The following is a 20,492-nucleotide window of genomic DNA, read 5'->3' as shown; positions in this document are numbered from 1 at the left end:
TTGATGTTACACAGCTGTTGATGTGTTTTTTATTGACTAATATTTGCATATGTGTTTTAAAATGAGACAAGAGTGTCGTGCATCTACTATGGTTAAATGAGATGTCATGCTATTTTCAAGTTGATTACCTAACATTTGATAGATTACATGATTGAATTAAACCATGCTACAAATAAACCATTAATAACTTGGGGCACCACGGAAGCATTAGTTTATATAGAACAGCTATCTTCCGAATCCACTCTTAAAGATATGAAGATCTTTTATATCAATAGCAGTCAATCATTACGCATGGTAAACACCCAGAAAGGGCCACGTCATGACAAGGGCATGATGATATTTTTTCTTGTAAACTTAAATATTAAAATAAAATACAAGACTGGTGATTTAACTTGTTGGTACATGATAAGAAATCAGTTTGAAGGGATGGTACATTTTCATACTAACCATTACAAAGGATATTTTAAAACTAGCAATTCAAAAAGGGAGGTCATTTATAAATAGAAAGCTAAAGTGATGAGACAGGTTGAGATTCAACCATACAAATATGGGTAATGCCCAAAGGATGGATTTATAAGCATTCACGCATTTGAACCTGTAATCAGAGTTGTAGTATAATATTCATCAAAAAAGTAACATTGAGTGGTCCTTACTAAATCAGGTCTACTTCAAGGCCTTCAACGAAACAGGGTTAAAGAGAGCACTAAGGTAACTGGGAATTTCAATAGAAGGCCCCAAGAATATGGTTAGAACTTTACACTGTCTCTTTAATGATTGACTCTAAAACATGTTCTTGTGTCTCGCTCATAAATATGAGAGACAGGGCTTTAACCATTGACCTGTTCCTCAGCAAACAGAATCTCAGGGTCTACACACCAGATATCATGAATATTCAGGAAGAAATGCCTTATTATAAGTTGTTGCAGAGCTGTGCTACCAGCATAGGAAAAGTAAAATATAGGACCAACATTTAATGAACATGCAGCTTGCATCCGTCTTATAATGTTGTGTGTCTTAACGATGTCACTGCTTTCAGTTGCACTTATAAACCTCATTAAATAACTTTTCTAGAGCAATGTTTCTTTTAAAGGCTGCTTGTCTTGAGTCCATTTGTGTTACTTTAGAAAATCATTTTGTTAGCATAAACCAATATACCTGTGCCCCTATTACTCAATTGGGATGCATGCTGCTTGCCACAGCCCATTTTGTAGAAATGTACTTAGTGTATGAGTAATAAATAATTATTAACTGCATCCCAAATGGCACACTAGTACTTAAAAAGTGCAATACTTTTGACCAGGGCCCATATGGCTCTGGTCAAAAGTAGTGCGTTGCATAGGGAATAGGCTGCCATTTGGGATGCAAAACCTGGGTCACTATACAGTGCCTTGCAAAAGTATTCACCCCCTTGGCGTTTTCCCTATTTTGTTGCATCACAACCTGTAATTTAAATGGATTTCTATTTGGATTTCATGTAATGGACATACACAAAATAGTCCAAATTGGTGAAGTAAAATTTAACAATGAATTGTTTATAAAAATTCAAAAAAGTAAAAACAGAAAAGTGGTGCGTGCATATGTATTCACACCCTTGCTATGAAGCCTCCTTAATAAGATCTGGTGCAACCAATTATCTTCAGAAGTCAAATAATTGGTGTCATGATCTGTCACATGATCTCAGAATATATACACCATTTCTGAAAGGCCCCAGAGTCTGCAACACCACTAAGCAAGGCGCACCACCAAGCAAGCGGCACCATAAAGACCAAGGAGCTCTCCAAACATGTCAGAGACAAAGTTGTGGAGAAGTACAGATCAGGGTTAGGTTATATAAAAATATTATAAAACTTTGAACATCCCACAAACCACCTTTAAATCCATTGTTTAAAAATAGAAAGAATATAGCACCACAATAAACCTGCCAAGAGAGGGCCGCCCAGCAAAACTCACGGACCAGGCAAGGAGGGCATTAATCAGAGAGGCAACAAAGAGACCAAAGATAACCCCAAAAGAGCTACAAAGCTTTGGAGATTGGAATATCTGTTCATAGGACCACTTTAAGCAGTACACTACACAGAGCTGGGCTTTATGAAAGAGTGGCCAGAAAATAAGCAAACATGTTTGGTGGCATGTGGGAGACTCCCCAAACATATGGAAGAAGGTACTCAGGTCAGATGAGACTAAAATGTAGCGTTTTGGCCATCAAGGAACATGCTATGTTTGGCGTAAACACCTCTCATCACCCTGAAAACACCATCCCCACAGTGAAGCATGGTGGTAGCAGCATCATGCTGTGGTGATCTTTTTCATTGGCAGGGACTGGGAAACTGGTCAGCATTGAAGGAATGATGGACGGCACTAAATGCAGGGCAATATTTGAGGGAACATGCATGCTTTGAGAACATGCATGCTCAAGTTCTGTTTTTTTTGTCCTATTTCTCATTCGTTTCACAAAAGAAATGTGCATCTTCAAAGTGGTAGGCATGTTGTGTAAATGAAATGATACAAACCCCCCAAATATCAATTTTAATTCCAGGTTATAATGCAACAAAATAGAACAATGCCAAGGGGGTGAATACTTTTGCAAGCCACTGTATTACAACAAATTCTATATATTTGCCCATAGGAAAAATCAATTATTTGCTCTCCTCTTGTACATGTGGGAAATTACCTAATTTACCAAACTTTTTATTAGGTATTCCATTGACTGGAAAAGTGACCTGGACAGCTACTTTGACATTGATCCAGTGGAGGGAACGATTTCCACTAATGAACTCCTGGACAGAGAGAGTATCGCCCAGCACAATATCACCATTGTGGCCACCAAACTTAGTAAGTATGATCGTGATTCATGTAGGTGTCACTGTTGCCTTTCTCTATTGTTATCTACAGTATGTGACGAATTTAAGGTGGATTTAATCAAGTCAATCCCATTTTGTGTGAGTCGTTTATGGGCGACCGTAAAGCATGATGGGTCCTCTGGAGCGAGTTTGATCAGGACATTGTCTCCTCTGGCGTGCCCATCTTAACTGTCTCTTAAACTCTCTCTGTCTGACTCTTCATTCGTTACCCTCTATACATTTTCACTGCCTTCAATTAATGGTGTTCCTTTCATGACTAAAGCATTTTAGGATCTGAGTTTTCTTGTTTGAATCATCTTACATTGACGATGATGAAGAAATTGTCTGTTTTCAGTCACGTCACAAAAAAAGAGGTTCTGTAAAGTCAAATATATGCATGATGGAGAGCCCTGCCGTGTTGATTTAAGAGTTCATTTACATCACTGTTATTTTAAGACATTCTATCAGACTAAATCGTTTTTTATGAAGGAAAGTGAAGCAAATATCCATAGAAATAAGCAAATCCATCGTCATCAAGTCATCAAATCTGCTAAGAGCCATCAAAGTCATTATCTGGGAGGCAGGCTGGTGCTCAATCTAAATTACTCACGCTGTATTCTCATTAGGACAGACTGTGAAATAAGGGCCATTAAAAGTTGAGCTGCTTTTATCGCCTTGGAAACTAGAATTATTCACTTCCCCTCAAGGTCGTGTTGGGTGGTGGTGAAATGCTAATTCCTGTTTCTGGAGTGAGTGGAGGAATGGAAGGGGGAGGGATAGAGAGCTGGAGGGTTGGTTGGATAAGGGGCTCAGGCCGTCATACTCATCATGTGAATCAGTGATTGTAATGTTTTTTAGATGTTTGTCTGTCCGTCTCTTTTGTTATATTCACACATTGTGGATTATAATTCTGTTGGGGGGCCAACCATGCTAATAGTCGTAACATATTATTACACTACCCTACGTATTTATTTGGACAGTGAAGCTAAAACTTTAATTTGGCTCAACACAATAAAGGTGCAAGTTGTAACCAAATATGGTTCTTGAGATCGACGCCATAGGGGAACCATTTCAGGGTTTCTGAAGAAGCATATAAAAATCCAAAAGCAGTTTTTTTTTTGGCCCTCCAGGACCGGAATTGAATAGCCCTGTGTTGGCTTTTAAGCCTTATTTATATTTTTCCCAGGGTGCCTTTCAAGTATATTTTAGAGTTACCAGTACCACCCATGACTGGGTTTGATAGTGACAAAGATATGGTTGTTGCATTCATTTCAATGTCTTTCTGTTGTCTACACCCAAGTCAGATCCTAGGTGAATATATTGTAATTAAAATGTAATTAAACAGTACAACACATTTAATAAAGCCTTATTTTGAGGTTCTAGTTCAACCCTGACATTAAACTCAAGTTTCAGACCTGCAAGTCACATGATGTCTACTTCCTATTAAAATCCAGCCAGAGTGGGGAAATCTAATGTTTAGAATTTTTACTAACCATAACCTGCATATAGAATCACTGCCAGGGTTGGGAAGATATGGGACTACCTTAAACATCTAAACTGGAGCAACTATTTCAGTAATGGGTGCAAAAAGTCCCAAGTAAGTGAGATGCACAAAGGTAATGCCCCCAAAACATGCTAACCTCTCACCATTACCAATAGCAGGGGAGGTTAGCATAAAGATATCTATGACAATCTAACTTTCTCACTCATCATTATTCATGATTCGTTCATGATTATTTGTAATCATGGTAGCTTCCACATACATGCAGAACTGTTCAGAAGTATTCACCCCCTTGGTATTTTTCCTATTTTGTTGCCTTACAACCTGGAATTTCTGGGGGTTTGTATCATTTGATTTTCACAACATGCCTACCACTTTGAAGATGCAAAATATTTTTTATTGTGAAACAAAAAATAAATAAGACAAAAAAACAGAACTTGAGCATGCATAACTATTCACCCCCCAAAGCCACCTTTTGCAGCAATTACAGCTGCAAGTCTCTTGGGGTATGTCTCTATAAGCTTGGCACATCTAGCCACTAGGGCTTTTGACCATTCTTCAAGGCAAAACTGCTCCAGCTCCTTCAAGTTGGATGGGTTCCGCTGGTGTAGAGCAATCTTTAAGTCATACCACAGATTCTCAAATGGATTGAGGTCTGAGCTTTGACTAGGCCATTCCAAGACAGTTAAATGTTTCACCTTAAACCACTCGAGTGTTGCTTTAGCAGTATGCTTAGAGTCATTGTCCTGCTGGAAGGTGAACCTCCGTCCCAGTCCCAAATATCTGGAAGACTGAAACAGGTTTCCCTCAACAATTTCCCTGTATTTAGCGCCATCCATCATTCCTTCAATTCTGACCTGTTTTCCAGTCCTTCCCATTTAAAAACACCCCCACGGCATGATGCTGCCATCACCATGCTTCACTGTGGGGATGCTGTTCTCAGGGTGATGAAAGGTGTTGGATTTGCACCAGACATAGCATTTTCCTTGATGGCTAAAAAGCTACATTTTAGTCTCATCTGACCAGAGTACCTTCTTCCACATATTTGAGCAGTCTCCCACATGCCTTTTGGCGAACACCAAACGTGTTTGCTTATATTTTTCTTTAAGCAATGGCTTATTTTCTGGCCACTCTTTCATAAAGCCCTGCTCTGTGGAGTGTACGGCTTAAAGTGGACAGATACACCAATCTCCACTGTGGAGCTTTGCAGCTCCTTCAGGGTTATCTCTGGTCTCTTTGTTGCCTCTCTGTTTAATGCCCTCCTTGCCTTGTCCATGAGTTTTGGTGGGCAGCCCTGTCTTGGCAGGTTTGTTGTGGTACCATATTTTTCCATAACGGATTTAATGGTGCTCCGTGGGATGTTCAAAGTTTCTGATATTTTTTTATAACCCAGACCTGATCTGTACTTCTCCACCACTTTGTCCACGACCTGTTTGGAGAGCTCATTGGTCTTCATAGTGCTTCTTGCTTGGTGGTGTGCCTTGCTTAGTGGTGTTGCAGACTCTGGGGCCTTTCAGAACAGGTGTGTATATATACTGAGATCATGTGACAGATCATGTGACACTTATATTGCACACAGGTGGAATTTATTTAACTAAATATGTGACTTATGAAGGTAATTGGTTGCACCAGATCTTATTTAGGGGCTTGATAGCAAAGGGGTGAATACATATGCACCAATTTCACCAATTTTGACTATTTTGTGTATGTCAATTACATGAAATCCAAATAAAATTCAATTTAAATTACAGGTTGTAATGTAGCAAAATAAGAAAAATGCCAAATAGGATGAATACTTTTGCAAGGAACTGTACTATAGTTCGTGATTTGATACCAAATAGGCGTGAGTTGAAATTGCTAAGCAGATTATTTCAAAGCAGTGTGCTGATGATTGTTTCGCTTTATCAGAAGCACTTGAACACTGACGTCTGAAGCATAATTTTGACTAACAACCACGTGATTGGTTTGGTATTGGTTTCGGTAGAAGACAAAAAGGCTACACTGTGGCATGTGCGATGTCATCTATAATAATTTGTCTGTTCTACATTTTTGGGACCAGCAGGTGACACTAGTGTACACTGTGTTGATAAAATCCTAGAGTAATTCATTTTTTTTTCGACACAATTGGCTGGAAATGCTCAATGCTTCAGGAAGCTTAATTTCCCCATCACTAATTATATTCTAATTTACAATAAAAGTGACTCCAAAATGGAACAATATATTATTTCCCGTTCTATTTCAAATCAGAACACATAACCTGGGTCGATATTCACTCTCACGCTGAGTGGCGATTTTTGTGCAAATCTTGGTGGGGCAAAATTATATGTGGGATGCATACAAAACACTAAACAATACATTAACCTCTAATGGATCGGTGAACGGGACGGGTGAACGGAACGGTTGAGCGGAACGCATGTTCTTTTCTTCGTATTATCTTTTACCTGATCTCATGTGCTATATAATCCTACATTAATTTCAGACTTCATCAAACTTCAAAGTGTTTCTTTCAAATGGTATCAAGAAAATGCATATCCTTGCTTCAGGTCCTGAGCTACAGGCAGGTAGATTTGGGTGTCATGTCATGTTTGGTGGAAATTTAAGAGGTTTTAATTGCACTTTAATGGTGACAAACCGTGCCCACAAACTGTTAGGGCCTACATAAAGCTGTCACAACAGCAGAGTCCCAACAGCAATCGCAACACCTTACCAATGCTACACATGGCTATCAGTGGAGCCTTGTCTGGCAGCAAAAACAGTTAATTCAGCTTTTTTTTACATAGCTGATATTGCTGACATTGAAATGTACAAACTATGGCATAAGGGGACAACAAGCGAATAAGAGGCAATCAGTAATTTCAATTAAGACATTAATGAGCGAGCTAGAATGGACATAGTCAAAATAACTATTTGTTTAGCACTTTTGAAATGTACAGCGACAGAATTCAGAACATGGGCCATTCTTAGATTGTTCTCCTTGTACACCAAGTCAGAACCGTTGGATAAATAAAGGGGGTATATAAGCAGACAATGAAAGCTCTTACAATATTTGATGATTACATTTCCCGAAAACAGGTTATAGGCTACATGTGCACCACCAAGTCAGAACAGTAGGCGAAATTAAGAGGTGAAAATATACCAAATTATTAGGGTGAGGCACATGAGCTACTAACAGCTTACCACATAACATACACATAGTATTACTTTCTTAGCTACAGTACACATATCTCCCTGGCATATTGCATAATTTATGCAGCAGCATACAAGTCATTTTTGGACTCACCTTGTTGTGCAAATTTTGTCATTAAACTTTGTCATCAAAGTCTGGAATTCTCTAGATTTATGGTGCTTTCAAGACAACTGGGAACTCAAGAAAAAAAAAGTTGAATCATGTCAGTGATATTATACAATAGGGAATGGTAGATAATTGTACTATCTAGAGATCAAGGGTTAAAATCCTGATGTTATACATGCTTTAATTTCCTCACGCCTATATTTCTGTAACTATTTGTATACATGTCTCAGTCAGAAATCACTCAATCGTCTACAGTTAGTTCAAAATGCTAAAGCTTATAACAGGCACCAGAAAATGTAACCATATCACACCTATTTTTGCTTATCTACACATACTACCAGTCCCCTTTTAGAATAGATTTTACATTTGATTAATATTTAAGGCTTGGCTTGGTTTAGCCCCATCCTATATCTCAGATCTTGTTTCTCCCCACGAGCCAGGACGCAGGGCACTGTTGACCATTCCAAAGTCTAGGTTGAAATGAAAGGGGACTAGGCATTTGCCATTAAGGCCCCAGACTTTGGATGGTCTGTCAGAGGAGATCAGGCTTGCAGATTCAGTGCCTCTTTTTAAATCCCTACTGAAGACACACTTTTAAAGATGCTTTAATGTGTGATTTCAATGTATGGTTTTCCTTTCCTTTTGTCTATGTTTCTTTGTTAGTACTTTTTATTTGATTATTTTATGATGTGAAGCACTTTGTTACTTGTATTGACAAGCGCATTTCAAATAAAGTTATTATTATTACTACATTGATTTTAACAACTAAACTATTGCACCATCTAGTGGGGAAACCATTGTGTCACGTGCTAAAATGAAAGAACCATTCAGCAAATTGGATGAGGTTTCCCTTGCAGTTCCATGACTGATATAAATACCATTTATTTATATTATTTAGCGACCTCTATTTGATTGTAAATATAGTTTACGATACAAAAGGCCTACACCTCTTGCTTCATGAAAGGATATAATTCACCTCTCATAGAAATAGTCATTAATAGACATAATTCTCAAAATATGTTTTGTTCATTCTATTTTGATGGTTCCATTGCTCAATGTTCTGGGTCAAAGAGGGCCAAGAGAAAACCCTTGACAGATAAAAAGATCACAGGGACGAAGAAATGAAATGTCCACAATTTCTGCCAGCGGAGTAGGAGTGTTAGTGGTGGCGGTCGGTGCGATCAGAGAAAGAGAAGCAAATCCCGTACTCAGTGTCATTTTTCCTTCAGTGAAGAAGATTGCTTTTTCCATCAAGGTCACACACAGGTCTCTAGCTGAGCCTTAGCTGTATCTCTGATTCCCCTGTGGAGGGAGGAAGGCCATCCACCATTCAACGCACCCATCCCTATAAGCCTCCACTGCAAAGCTTAACCTATCCCCCCACTTCATAACCATCAAGTTTACCTTCACTTCTGCCTCGCACTACAAAAAATTAATTTCCTCCAGTGCCCCAGCTGTATAGAAATGTTGTATAAAAAGCACATTTTCTGGTAAAAGAGGTTTAAACTGGCATAAGAGAATGGTTTGAACAATCTTTACGCAAATAATGGGTTCAAGTATAGCTATCAACTTTCAGTCATGCTGTGTTTATTGTTCATGGAATATATTCTTCTGTTTTTAGATTCCCTGAAGGAACAGATTTATGTAAAGAGGCAATCAGCAGTAGAAACAATAACAAAGCATTCTTCCCTCCCCCCCCCCCCCCCCCCCCCCCCCCCTTGTTCAGTAAAAAGCTGAGGGATGGTCCTGGAGAAATGTAACCACTCTCAAATTCATAGACAGTGATATGGATGAAAGGACTGACCTTCCATGATATCAAAATCATAGTTTTAACCATTTTTCGAGGCTATATGGTGTTTGTTTACATTGGAGTAAAACAAGCTTATACTAGTGGTTCTCATGGGGTATGGCAGTTGAACTAAGCTCATAAGCAATATTCTTCAACAATCAATAGGTACATGTAATTCATTTATAAGTCCAAAAATGGATTTAGAAACTGCTGATTGCCCCTTTAAAGGTACTGTCTTCATATATTATTTTCCAATACATTGACACTTTTAAGGAATCCATCAGGCATCTGAGAACTTACACGCATAGCACAATGATCAGGTTGTGCCTGCCAGCGATGCACATTAAATTTACACATACATGCTGCTAGAACTGCCCGGGTAAACTATAAGTGCTTTTATTGTGAAGTGGAAACTTCTAGGAGCAACAACGGCTTCGCTGCAAAGTGGGTTGGCCTCAAAAGCTCACAGAACGGGACCGCTGAGCACTGAAGCGCACAGTGTTCCAAACTGCTACTAGAAGCAATGTCAGCATAATAACTGTTTTGTCGGGAGATTCATGAAATGGGTTTCTGTGGCTAAGCAGTCGCACACAAGCCTAAGATCACCATGAGCAATGCCAAGCACCGGCTTGAGTGGTGTAAAGCTCACTGCCGTTGGACTCTGAAACAGTGGAAACGTGATGCCTGGAGAGATGAATGACGCTTCACCATCTGGCAGTCTGACAGACAAATCTGGATTTGGCGGATGGCAGGGGCACGCTACCTGCCCCAATGCATAGTGTCAACTATAAAGTTTGGTGGAGGAGGAATAATGGTCTGGGGCTGTTTTTCATGGTTCGGGCTAGGCCCCTTAGTTACAGTGAAGGGAAATCTTAATGCTGCAGCATACAATGACATTCTAAATGATTCTGTGCTTCCAACTTTGTGGCAACTGTTTGGGGAAGGCCCCCTACTGTTTCAGCATGACAATGCCCCAATGCACAAAGTGAGGTCCATACCGAAATGGTTAGTCGAGATCGGTGGGGAAGCACTTGAGTGGCATGCACAGAGCCCTGACCTCAACTCCATCAAACACATTTGGGATAAATTGGAACGCCGACCACGAGCCAGGCCTAATCGCCAAACATCAGTGCCCGACCTCACTAACACTCTTGTGTCTGAATGATGCATGTACCCGCAGCAATGTTCCAACATCTATTGGAAAGCCTTCCCAGAAGAGTGGGAAGGCTGTTATAGCAGCAAAGGGGACCAACTCGATATTAATGCCCATGATTTTGGAATGAGATGTTCGACGAGCAGCTGACCAAATACGTTTGGTCATGTAGACATGCCCCCAATAGAACATACACATACAAAAGACAACATACAGATACATACAAACACCTGCTCAGATATACCTGTTCTCACCCCTATATCCAGTGCCTGCACTACTCTTCCTCACATGTCCTCAAATTGCACCATTTTGTTCCTCTCCGTCGCCCAATATTTAGATAATGAAGTATATTATTTTTCCATTGCCTTAATGATGGAGGATTGATTGATTTGAAGTTAAGTATACGTTTTTTCAAGATAATTAAAGAGAAGCGTATCGTCCAACCCATCGGTTATATGGGCAGCAGGTAGCCTATTAGCGGTTAGAGTGTTGGACTAGTAACCGAAAGGTTGCAAGATCAAATCCCCGAGCTGACAAGGTAAAAATATGTAGTCCTGCCCCTGAACAAGGCAGTTAACCCACTGTTCCTAGGCTGCCATTGAAAATAAGAATTTGTTCTGAACTGATTTTCCTACTCAAATAAATAAAAATTATCACTGCACCCTCATATGACATGTTGTGAAATATGCAGACAAATGGTTAAAAGTAAATTTACATTGTAATACTTCTGACACCCAATTTTCTAACAGCTCCTTTTGGGCTTCATAATATTCCCAGAATGCATGGTTTATTGAGTCATTCTAAGTTTTACACTTAAGACATGGCTCTGTTATTATGCTGTAACATTTGTGAATTGTTTAAAAAGTTGTATAATACTTGTATAACACATATATACATTAGATTATACTGGATTAAGCGTACATTTTTGTTAACTGTAAAGTTGTTTGTTTTGTTCCAACATTCCCTCCTTCTTGTTCCAAATATCAGTTATTTTTAAGCCTTGGGGTTTTTATATTTTAACCTGCATGTCATTATCGGGTCTGGTGTGGATGGACAGAATCAACATGCGGGCGGATGCACCCGGGTGGCCGGGTGTAGTCATCATTTTACCAGTTGCCAATTCTAAGACTGCAGTGCATATTACAACCACATGATGTCAGGGTTGTAAAATCAATGGGGAATTGTCTCTTGCACAGTTTTCTCTTCATTAATGTACTAACCCACAGGCAAGCACAATGAAACTCATTAGAAACATTTATAACTGTTCATTGTTGTTTATTGTATGATTTTGACTCTTCAGATAGCCCAGTGCTGACCAGTAGAGTGGCTGTCACCGTTCATGTACTGGATGTCAATGAGTTTCCCCCTGAACTAGCCATCCCTTATGAGAGCTTTGTGTGTGAAAATACCAAAGTAGGCCAGGTAAGTGAATGTGTGTCTGAGCGTGTGGGCGTGCGTGTCTGCGTGTGTCATGTTGATGTATGCTCAGAGGCACTGTCTCGTTAAAGGTGCCATATTGATTAAAAAGTCAGTAGGGAATTTTGAAAATAACAAGCATGAATAAAATGCTAATAGTGAAGGGAAGGATGACTGATTCATAGTAATGGTATGAGCGCCCACACAGAGAGGCTACGTATCAAATGCACTACTTTTGACCAAGGCCCATAGGGATATGAACCAGTAAAAATAGAACCATTAAAATATAATTTTCAGCTGTGTATAATATGCCTTTAAATTATGGTTTAAAACCAAATAAATCATATAAAACAAAGGTATATTACCATGCATAGCACAGGTATCATTGTATCAAAGTTTTGCATGTTGCTAAAACCTTTTGCTTTATTTTAGCTAATGGAGGGGGCATGGTGTGCTTTCCACATCAGGAACCAAGTGTACATTCCAGATTCAATATTTGGATGCAGCGGAGTCTCTGCCTGTATGCATTATAAACCACTTGTGACTACAAATTAGCCTATTAGCAAACATCTCCATGCACGTGCCGACAGAGCTCCTTTGGCAGTTTAACAAATAGCTAGAAAGACTATCCCATCACACACTGAAGAAGCGTTGCTTACTCATGCCTTAATCGATGAACCGTTATTTTTAAAAGTCATTAAAAATCATGCAAAATAGCCTTTTGAGTGACTAGAACATTACACAATATTTCTTCCAGATAGAAAATACTTTTTCTCTCATGTCAAACTACCAGGAAGTCTGAAAAGACAGATTGAAGGGGCGGGGAGCTACTGTAGTAGGCCGAGTCAGTGTGGAGCTCACCTTGGGGGTTTTCTCATTTGGGCAAAATACCATCCTCCATCCTCTGTCCTCTCCTCCATGACCCAGAAACCAATATGTGGTTGAGTGGTCGAGAATTGTATCTGTTCATTAGTAGGCAAACAATGGAGTGTCCTCCCTTCCTCGATAGCCATCTTTCATTTAGGATACTCACAAGTTTCCTAACGCAGAAAAGTTTTGAAATCTGCCACACCCCCTTTGAATCAACTTTTGTTTTGTAAGAGGAGAAAAACATACACGTTTTAAAAACATGCACAACTCACTTTAAACATGTATTTTGGAATCCACCCCTCTAACAGTAATTTGCCTGATGATGTGTGAGTGGAGAAGGACCATCTCATTTCAATCAAGTGCATTTCCATCCACGTTCACTCTCCTCGCCTACTCTCCTCGATTAACTTTGACCTTTTTCTAAAGGACACGAGAGAGGACGGAGGCGAGCAAATCTATTTGATGAAAGGTCCTTGACTGGCGGTTCTTTAATAAAGCTTATGTCAATTAACATGGACGCAGTGAGCAGTGTTGCAGTGAGATTATCTGAAGCAAATTTGCTGACACACAAAGCAACTCAAACAACATTGAAATTGCATGCAACATCCAATCCTGTCATAAATCACATCATGGTTTCACAAATTATATGTTTATTCAACTGTTTGGTTATTGTAACAGCATCAATATAGACAAAATGTTAGCTGTGTAATTTTGCTAGCGAGCCCAAATGGAATTGTCAGCACTGTATATCAAGCTAGTTGTTAGTTCAGATTGGACAACTTCCGTTGAAATGTCAATGGGTGAGGTAGCAGCACTTTTCAATAAATATACAGACTGTCCAATGATGTCAAAGTTAGTATCCATTTTCAGTTAGGCATGTCCCTAACTGAAAATGTCTACATCAGAGTTTTGTGCAACCCACTTTTGTTCCTTGCTGGCTGAAGACCTTGCTAGCCAGATACTAGCTTACACCAGACACAGAAGAAAGCAGAAAACTAAGTATCTTTACCTTACATAAATAGGGGAAACCAGAATTATATTTGCTGACACGTTGAAGTCAAATTTTGGCACCAGTAGACTAGCTAGCTACATATACAGTTGAAGTTGAAAGTTTACATACACTTAGGTTGGAGTCATTAAAACTTATTTTTCAACCACTCCACAAATTTCTTTTTAACAAACCATAGTTTTGGCAAGTCGGTTAGGACATCTACTTTGTGCATGACACAAGTCATTTTTCCAACAATTGTTTACAGACAGATTATTTCACTTATAATTCACTGTATCACAATTCCATTGGGTCAGAAGTTTACATACACTAAGTTGACTGTGCCTTTAAACAGCTTGGAAGATTCCAGAAAATGATGTCATGGCTTTAGAAGCTTCTGATAGGCTAATTGACATCATTTGAGTCAAGTGGAGGTGTGCCTGTGGATGTATTTCAAGGCCTACCTTCAAACTCAGTGCCTCTTTGCTTGACATCATGGAAAAATCAAAAGAAATCAGTCAAAACATCAGAAAAAATGTGTAAACCTTCACAAGACTGGTTCATCCTTGGGAGCAATTCCCAAATGCCTGAAGGTACCACATTCATCTGTACATACAATAGTATGCAAGTATAAATGCCATGGGACCACGCAGCCATCATACTGCTCAGGAAGGAGACGAGTCCTGTCTCCTAGAGATGAACGTACTTTGGTTCGAAAAGCGCAAATCAATCCCAAAACACAGCAAAGGACTTTGTGAAGATGCTGGAGGAAACAGGTACAAAACTATCTATATCCAGAGCAAAATGGGCCCTATATCGACAAAAACTGAAAAGCCGCTCAGTAAGGAAGAAGCCACTGCTCCAAAACCGCCATCAAAAAGTCGACTACGGTTTGCACATGGGGACAAAGATCGTAGTTTTTGGAGAAATGTCCTCTGGTCTGATGAAACAAAAATAGAACTGTTTGGCCATAATGACCATTGTAATGTTTGGAGGAAAAAGGGGGACGCTTGCAAGCCGAAGAACACCATACCAACCGTGAAGCATGGGGGTGGCAGCATCCTGTTGTGGGGGTGCTTTGCTGCAGGAGGGACTGGTGCACTTCACAAAATAGATGTCATCATGAGGATGGAAAATTATGTGGATATATTGAAGCAACATCTCAAGACATCAGTCAGGAAGTTAAAGCTTGGTCGCAAATGGGTCTTCCAAATGGACAATGACCCAAAGCGTATACTTCCAAAGTTGTGGCAAAATGGCTTAAGGACCACAAAGTCAAGGTATTAGAGTGGCCATCACAAAGCCCTGACCTCAATAGAACATTTGTGGGCAGAACTGAAAAAGCATGTGTGAGCATGGAGTCCTACAAACCTGACTCAGTTACATCAGGACGAATGGGCCAAAGTTCACCAAACTTATTGTGGGAAGGTTGTGGAAGGCTACCCAAAACTTTTGACCCAAGTTAAACAATTTAAAGGAAAGGCTACTAAATACTAATTGAGTGTATGCAAACTTCTAAACCCTCTGGGAATGTGATGAATGAAATAAATGCTGAAATAAATCATTCTCTTAACTTTTATGCTGACATTTCATATTCTTAAAATAAAGTGGTGATCTTAACTGACCTAAGACAGGGAATTTTTACTAAGATTAAATGTCAGGAATTGTGAAAAACTGAGTTTAAATGTAATTGGCTAAGGTGTATGTAAACTTCCAGCTTCATCTGTATAAACCATGTCACTCTGTGATCACATCTTCTGCGATGTTGGTTACAAAGCTGTACATATTTCAATTAGGTAGAAAATAAGACTTCCATTGGTGTATTAAATGTAGACTTTTATGATGCCTTTAATTATCCCGCCTCCATTCTACCTCCTGAATCCAATTGTTTGACATAGGGGAGGGGACCAGTAACAATATGATGAAACTTTATCAATGTAGAAGCAAAAATCATTTTGGTAGTCCTGCTTTGATCTGGTTTCATCCAAATCTGGTTTCATCATCACATTTCCATACTAGTACTTTTCACAGCAAGATTCCGCCAGGTTTTTACTCATAGCTGGTTGGCGATAAAGAATTGAAGTTCTTCTTTTGTAAGAGCCATCACAAGTCCCCCTTGATGGTTAGTTGCACTCACATTGCCTGCCAAAGTACAGACAAAGCACTTATAGTACAGTACAGGTATTCTGAAGCAGATCACACTGTGCAGCTGCAACCTCCCCTGAACAGTCATCTATAACCAGGTATGTATTCAAGTGAGAAAAACAAGAGATACATTTCCAAGTGAAAGCAGGGAGGAAGGCTACGGGACAAACACGCTGTTTCAACATTCTCAGGAAAATAGATTAAGCAGAGGAAAAACCATTATCATAAATACACTTGATTGCTTTCTGAGATAAAGAGGGTAGAGTTGAGTGAGGCAGTGGGGCTGCCTTCTTAAACTGAAGCCCCATGCACAGAGAGGAGAGTTGCGATGTGAGGAGAGGTGGGAAGGAGAGTAGGTGAGGAGCTGAAGAGAGGAGCTGAGGAAGGGAGGCTAAACAACCTCCCATTGAGATCATAACCCTGTGCACTGATTGATTTTTAGAAACACTGTTAAAACCTCTCTGGGATAGGCGGGACGCAAATGTCTCACCTGGCCAATTGCCAGGAAAAATGCAGCGCGCCAAATAAAAAATAAATGCTTTAAAATTCAAACTTTAATTAAATCACACATGTACGATACCAAATTAAAGCTACACTCGTTGTGAATATCAGATTTCAAAAAGGCTTTTCAGCGACAGCATAAGAAGCTATTATCTGATGATTGCACAACAGTAAACAAAGAGACAATTGCATATTTCAACCCTGCAGGCACCACACAAAATGCAGAAATAAAATATAAATCATGCCTTACCTTTGACGAGCTTCTTTTGTTGGCACTCCAATATGTCCCATAAACATCACAAATGGTCCTTTTGTTCGATTAATTCCGTCGATATATATCCAAAATGTCAATTTATTTGGCGCGTTTGATCCAGAAGAAAACCGCTTCCAATTAGCACAACGTCACTACAAAATATCTCAAAAGTTACCTGTAAACTTCGCCAAAACATTACAAACTAGTTTTGTAATACAACTTTAGTTATTTTTAAACATTAATAATCGATTAAATTGAAGACGGGTCTATCTGTTTTCAATACAGGAGGATCACAAACTAACACTACTTTTCAAGTCTTGCGCAACTCTCAAACAGTACACATAACGTTATCCTGTTCCAAGATGGCCATAGTTCTTCATTGCACAAAGGAATAACCTCAACCAAATTCCAAAGACTGGTGACATCCAGTGGAAGCGGTAGGAACTGCATACAAGTGCCTAAGAAATATCGTTTCTCAATGAGAACTCATTGAACAGACAGTGACCTCAATTGTTTTTTATTCTGAATGGTTAGTCCTCAGGGTTTTACCTGCTACATAAGTTCTGTTATACTCACAGACATGATTCAAACAGTTATAGAAACTTCAGAGTGTTTTCTATCCAAATCTACTAATAATATGCATATCTTATATTCTTGGCATGAGTAGCAGGAAGTTTTAATTGGGCACGCTATTTATCCAAAAGTGAAAATGCTGCCCCAGGCTTTACGGCGAAAGCATACCATGCGATTATGTTAGCTCAGCGCCGAGTCACGAAAAAACATACAGCCATTTTCCAGCCAAAGAGAGGAGTCACAAAAAGCAGATATAGAGATAAAATGAATCACTAACCTTTGATGATCTTCATCAGATTGCACTCATAGGACTTAACGTTACACAATACATGTATATTTTGACCGATAAAGTTAATATTTATATCCAAAAATCTCAGTTTACATTGGCGCGATATGTTCAGTAATGTTTTGCCTCCAAAACATCCGGTGATTTTGCAGAGAGCCACATTAATTTACAGAAATACTCATCATAAACGTTGATGAAATATACAAGTGTTATACATAGGATTAAAGATAAACATCTCGTTAATGCAACCGCTGTGACAGATTTCAAAAAAGCTTTATGGCGAAAGCACACCATGCGATACCCACCATGTTGTGGAGTCAACAAAAGTCAGAAATAGCGTTATAAATATTCACTTACCTTTGATGATCTTCATCGGATTGCACTCCCAGGAATACTAGTTCCACAATAAATGTTTGTTTTGTTTGATAAAGTCCATCTTTATGTCCAAATACCTCCTTTTTATTCACGCATTTAGTTCACTAATCCAAATGCACAAAGCGCGGGCACTAAGTCCAGATGAAAAGTCAAAAAGTTCCATTGAAGTTCATAGAAACATATCAAACGATGAATATAATCATCATCGTTAGGATGTTTTTATCATAAATCTTCAATAATATTCCAACTGGACAATTCCATTGTCATTAGAAAGGAAAGGGAATGGAGCTTGTGCTCAAGGCTGCGCACGATAAACAACTCATAACTTTCAGCTGAGGCACTTACTGTGAGTGTTCTTGTTCTCTCCCCTGTCACAATAGAAGCCTGAAACAACTTTCTAAAGACTGCTAAAGTGGATGCCAACCTGTTAAAGCGAGGTGTTCCTCTCAGGGAACGCCCCCCCCCCCCCCCCCCCCCCCGGCGAAAACACACCACATATTTATATTAGACCACCACCGAAACAAAGACAAGAGGCAGCCATTTTGTCCCAGAAATTATAAAAGCAGGATTAAAAAATAAATAATTCACTAACCTTTTGAAAATCTTCATCAGATGACAGTAATAGGACATGTTACACAGTACATTTGTTTTTTTCAATAATATGCCATTTATATCCATAACTCTCCATTTACATTGACTTCATGTTCAGAAAATACTCAAAAATGTCCGGAGAAATTATAAATAGTGCCGCAAGATAACATAAATAGACATCATAAACTTTGACTAAATATACATGTTCTACATATAGTTAGAAAGATACACTGCTTCTTAATGCAATCGCTTTGTCACATTTCTTTTTAACGTTACAGAAATCGTTCACTATTCAATAATCTGAGACGGCGCACAGACGTAAGCAATATTTCTCCGCTATGTTGGAGTCAACAGAAACACAAAATTACAACATAAATATTCCCTTACCTTTGATGGTCTTCGGTCAGAATGTAGTGGAAGGAGTCATACTTACCCAAAGCATTGTTTGGTTTCAAGTCGTGTGTCTTTGTATTAGCATATGCTTCAAGTTCCAGCTGAAATCTATCCAAAAAGACTTCTGGTCCCGAACAGTTGCGCATCAAAACTTCAAAATTACATATTATATGTCGACTAAACTGGTCAAACTAAGTGCAGAATCAAGCTTTAGGATGTTCTAAACGTACAAAACAATTATCTAATCTATCGGAGATTCATGCTTCTTCTCTGGCATTCTGGAACAAAGGACCGTCTCTCCAAAAAGCGCGCTCTGGCCACCGTGTATTTTCTCGCGACACTCAGTCTTTTGGCTGCCAAATGGCCAAAACTCGCGGTATTTGCACAATTAAACGCTGTACTGAATGAGGACATCTAGTGGAAGACATAGTAAGTGTCTCCAGATCCATAGCTGGTTGGTAAGGGTGGGGGCGATGACGTCAAAGTTGCCCCAAATTTCAGGCTCCCAAAAATATGTTGGGAGATTGCCTGCCCTGTGAGTTCTGCTATACTTACAGACATAATTCAAATGGTTTTAGAAGCTTTAGAGTGTTTTCTATTCAATAATAATTATTATATGCATATATTAGCAATTTTAGACCGATTTTTTTTCAGTTTACTATGGGCACGCAATTCTTCCAAAGGGGGCAGTATTGTCCCAAGCCTTAACAGGAGTGCAATCTGACCCCATTTACACTGGATATTGGATAGGCAATCACTTAAAAACTACAAACCTCAGATTTCCCACTTTCTGGTTGGACTTTTCTCAGGTTTTCGCCTGCAATAAGAGTTCTGTTATACTCACAGACATCATTCAAACGGTTTTAGAAACTTCAGAGTGTTTTCTATCCAAATCTATTGACAATATGCATATCCTAGCTTGTGGGCCTGAGTAGTAGACAGTTTACTCTGGGCACGCTTTTCATCCAGATGTGAAAATACTGCCCCCTATCCCAAAGAAGTTCATTCATTTTCTCTTACAGATATGTCCCTGTTCAGTTCACCCTCATGCATTTCTTGATGTAATTTTTTATGAGTCATTGAACTTAAAGGATAACTTAACAAAATGACATCTTGAGTTTATTGTGTCTAGACGATACTAAAATAACTATCTCAACAGCCATGTAGTCCATTGATGATTCTCTTTCAATTTAATGTTCAAATGTTTTTCTCTCTCAGATAATTCAAATCTTCAGTGCAAAGGACGAGGATCTGCCACAAAGTGGTCATAAGTTCTCCTTCAAACCATCAGAGAGGGACATCAACAACAAGAACTTCACTATCCAAGACTTTGGAAGTGAGTTACAGTATCTTGACCAGGTTTCTGACACTGTGCCAGTGAGGAAGAAAAAGTAGTCCTCATAGTGAAGAAGCATGATGACATCACCTAACATATTTCTAGGTCATACAGTGAATCATTACACCTGCTACAAGGTCACATCAGTCTCCTTTAGACATATGTCGTTATGAGCACCTGATAGATAGTG

At 39.2% G+C, this 20,492-nt stretch overlaps 1 protein-coding gene across 1 annotated transcript in view; it reads left to right on the top strand.

The window, feature by feature from the left end:
- The window catches only part of LOC110535564 (cadherin-12-like), a 208,705-nt gene that overhangs the window by 167,500 nt on the left and 20,713 nt on the right, over positions 1 to 20,492 (top strand). Inside the window, exons 8-10 of the mRNA XM_021620630.2 lie at positions 2,696 to 2,832; positions 11,876 to 11,997; positions 20,185 to 20,302. Of these exons, the coding sequence (XP_021476305.2) occupies positions 2,696 to 2,832; positions 11,876 to 11,997; positions 20,185 to 20,302 (377 nt within the window). The remainder of the gene's footprint in view (positions 1 to 2,695; positions 2,833 to 11,875; positions 11,998 to 20,184; positions 20,303 to 20,492) is intronic.

Source organism: Oncorhynchus mykiss, chromosome 11 (assembly GCF_013265735.2).
Source record: "Oncorhynchus mykiss isolate Arlee chromosome 11, USDA_OmykA_1.1, whole genome shotgun sequence".
NCBI lineage: Eukaryota > Metazoa > Chordata > Actinopteri > Salmoniformes > Salmonidae > Oncorhynchus > Oncorhynchus mykiss.
This window is presented reverse-complemented; position numbering and strand designations above follow the sequence as displayed.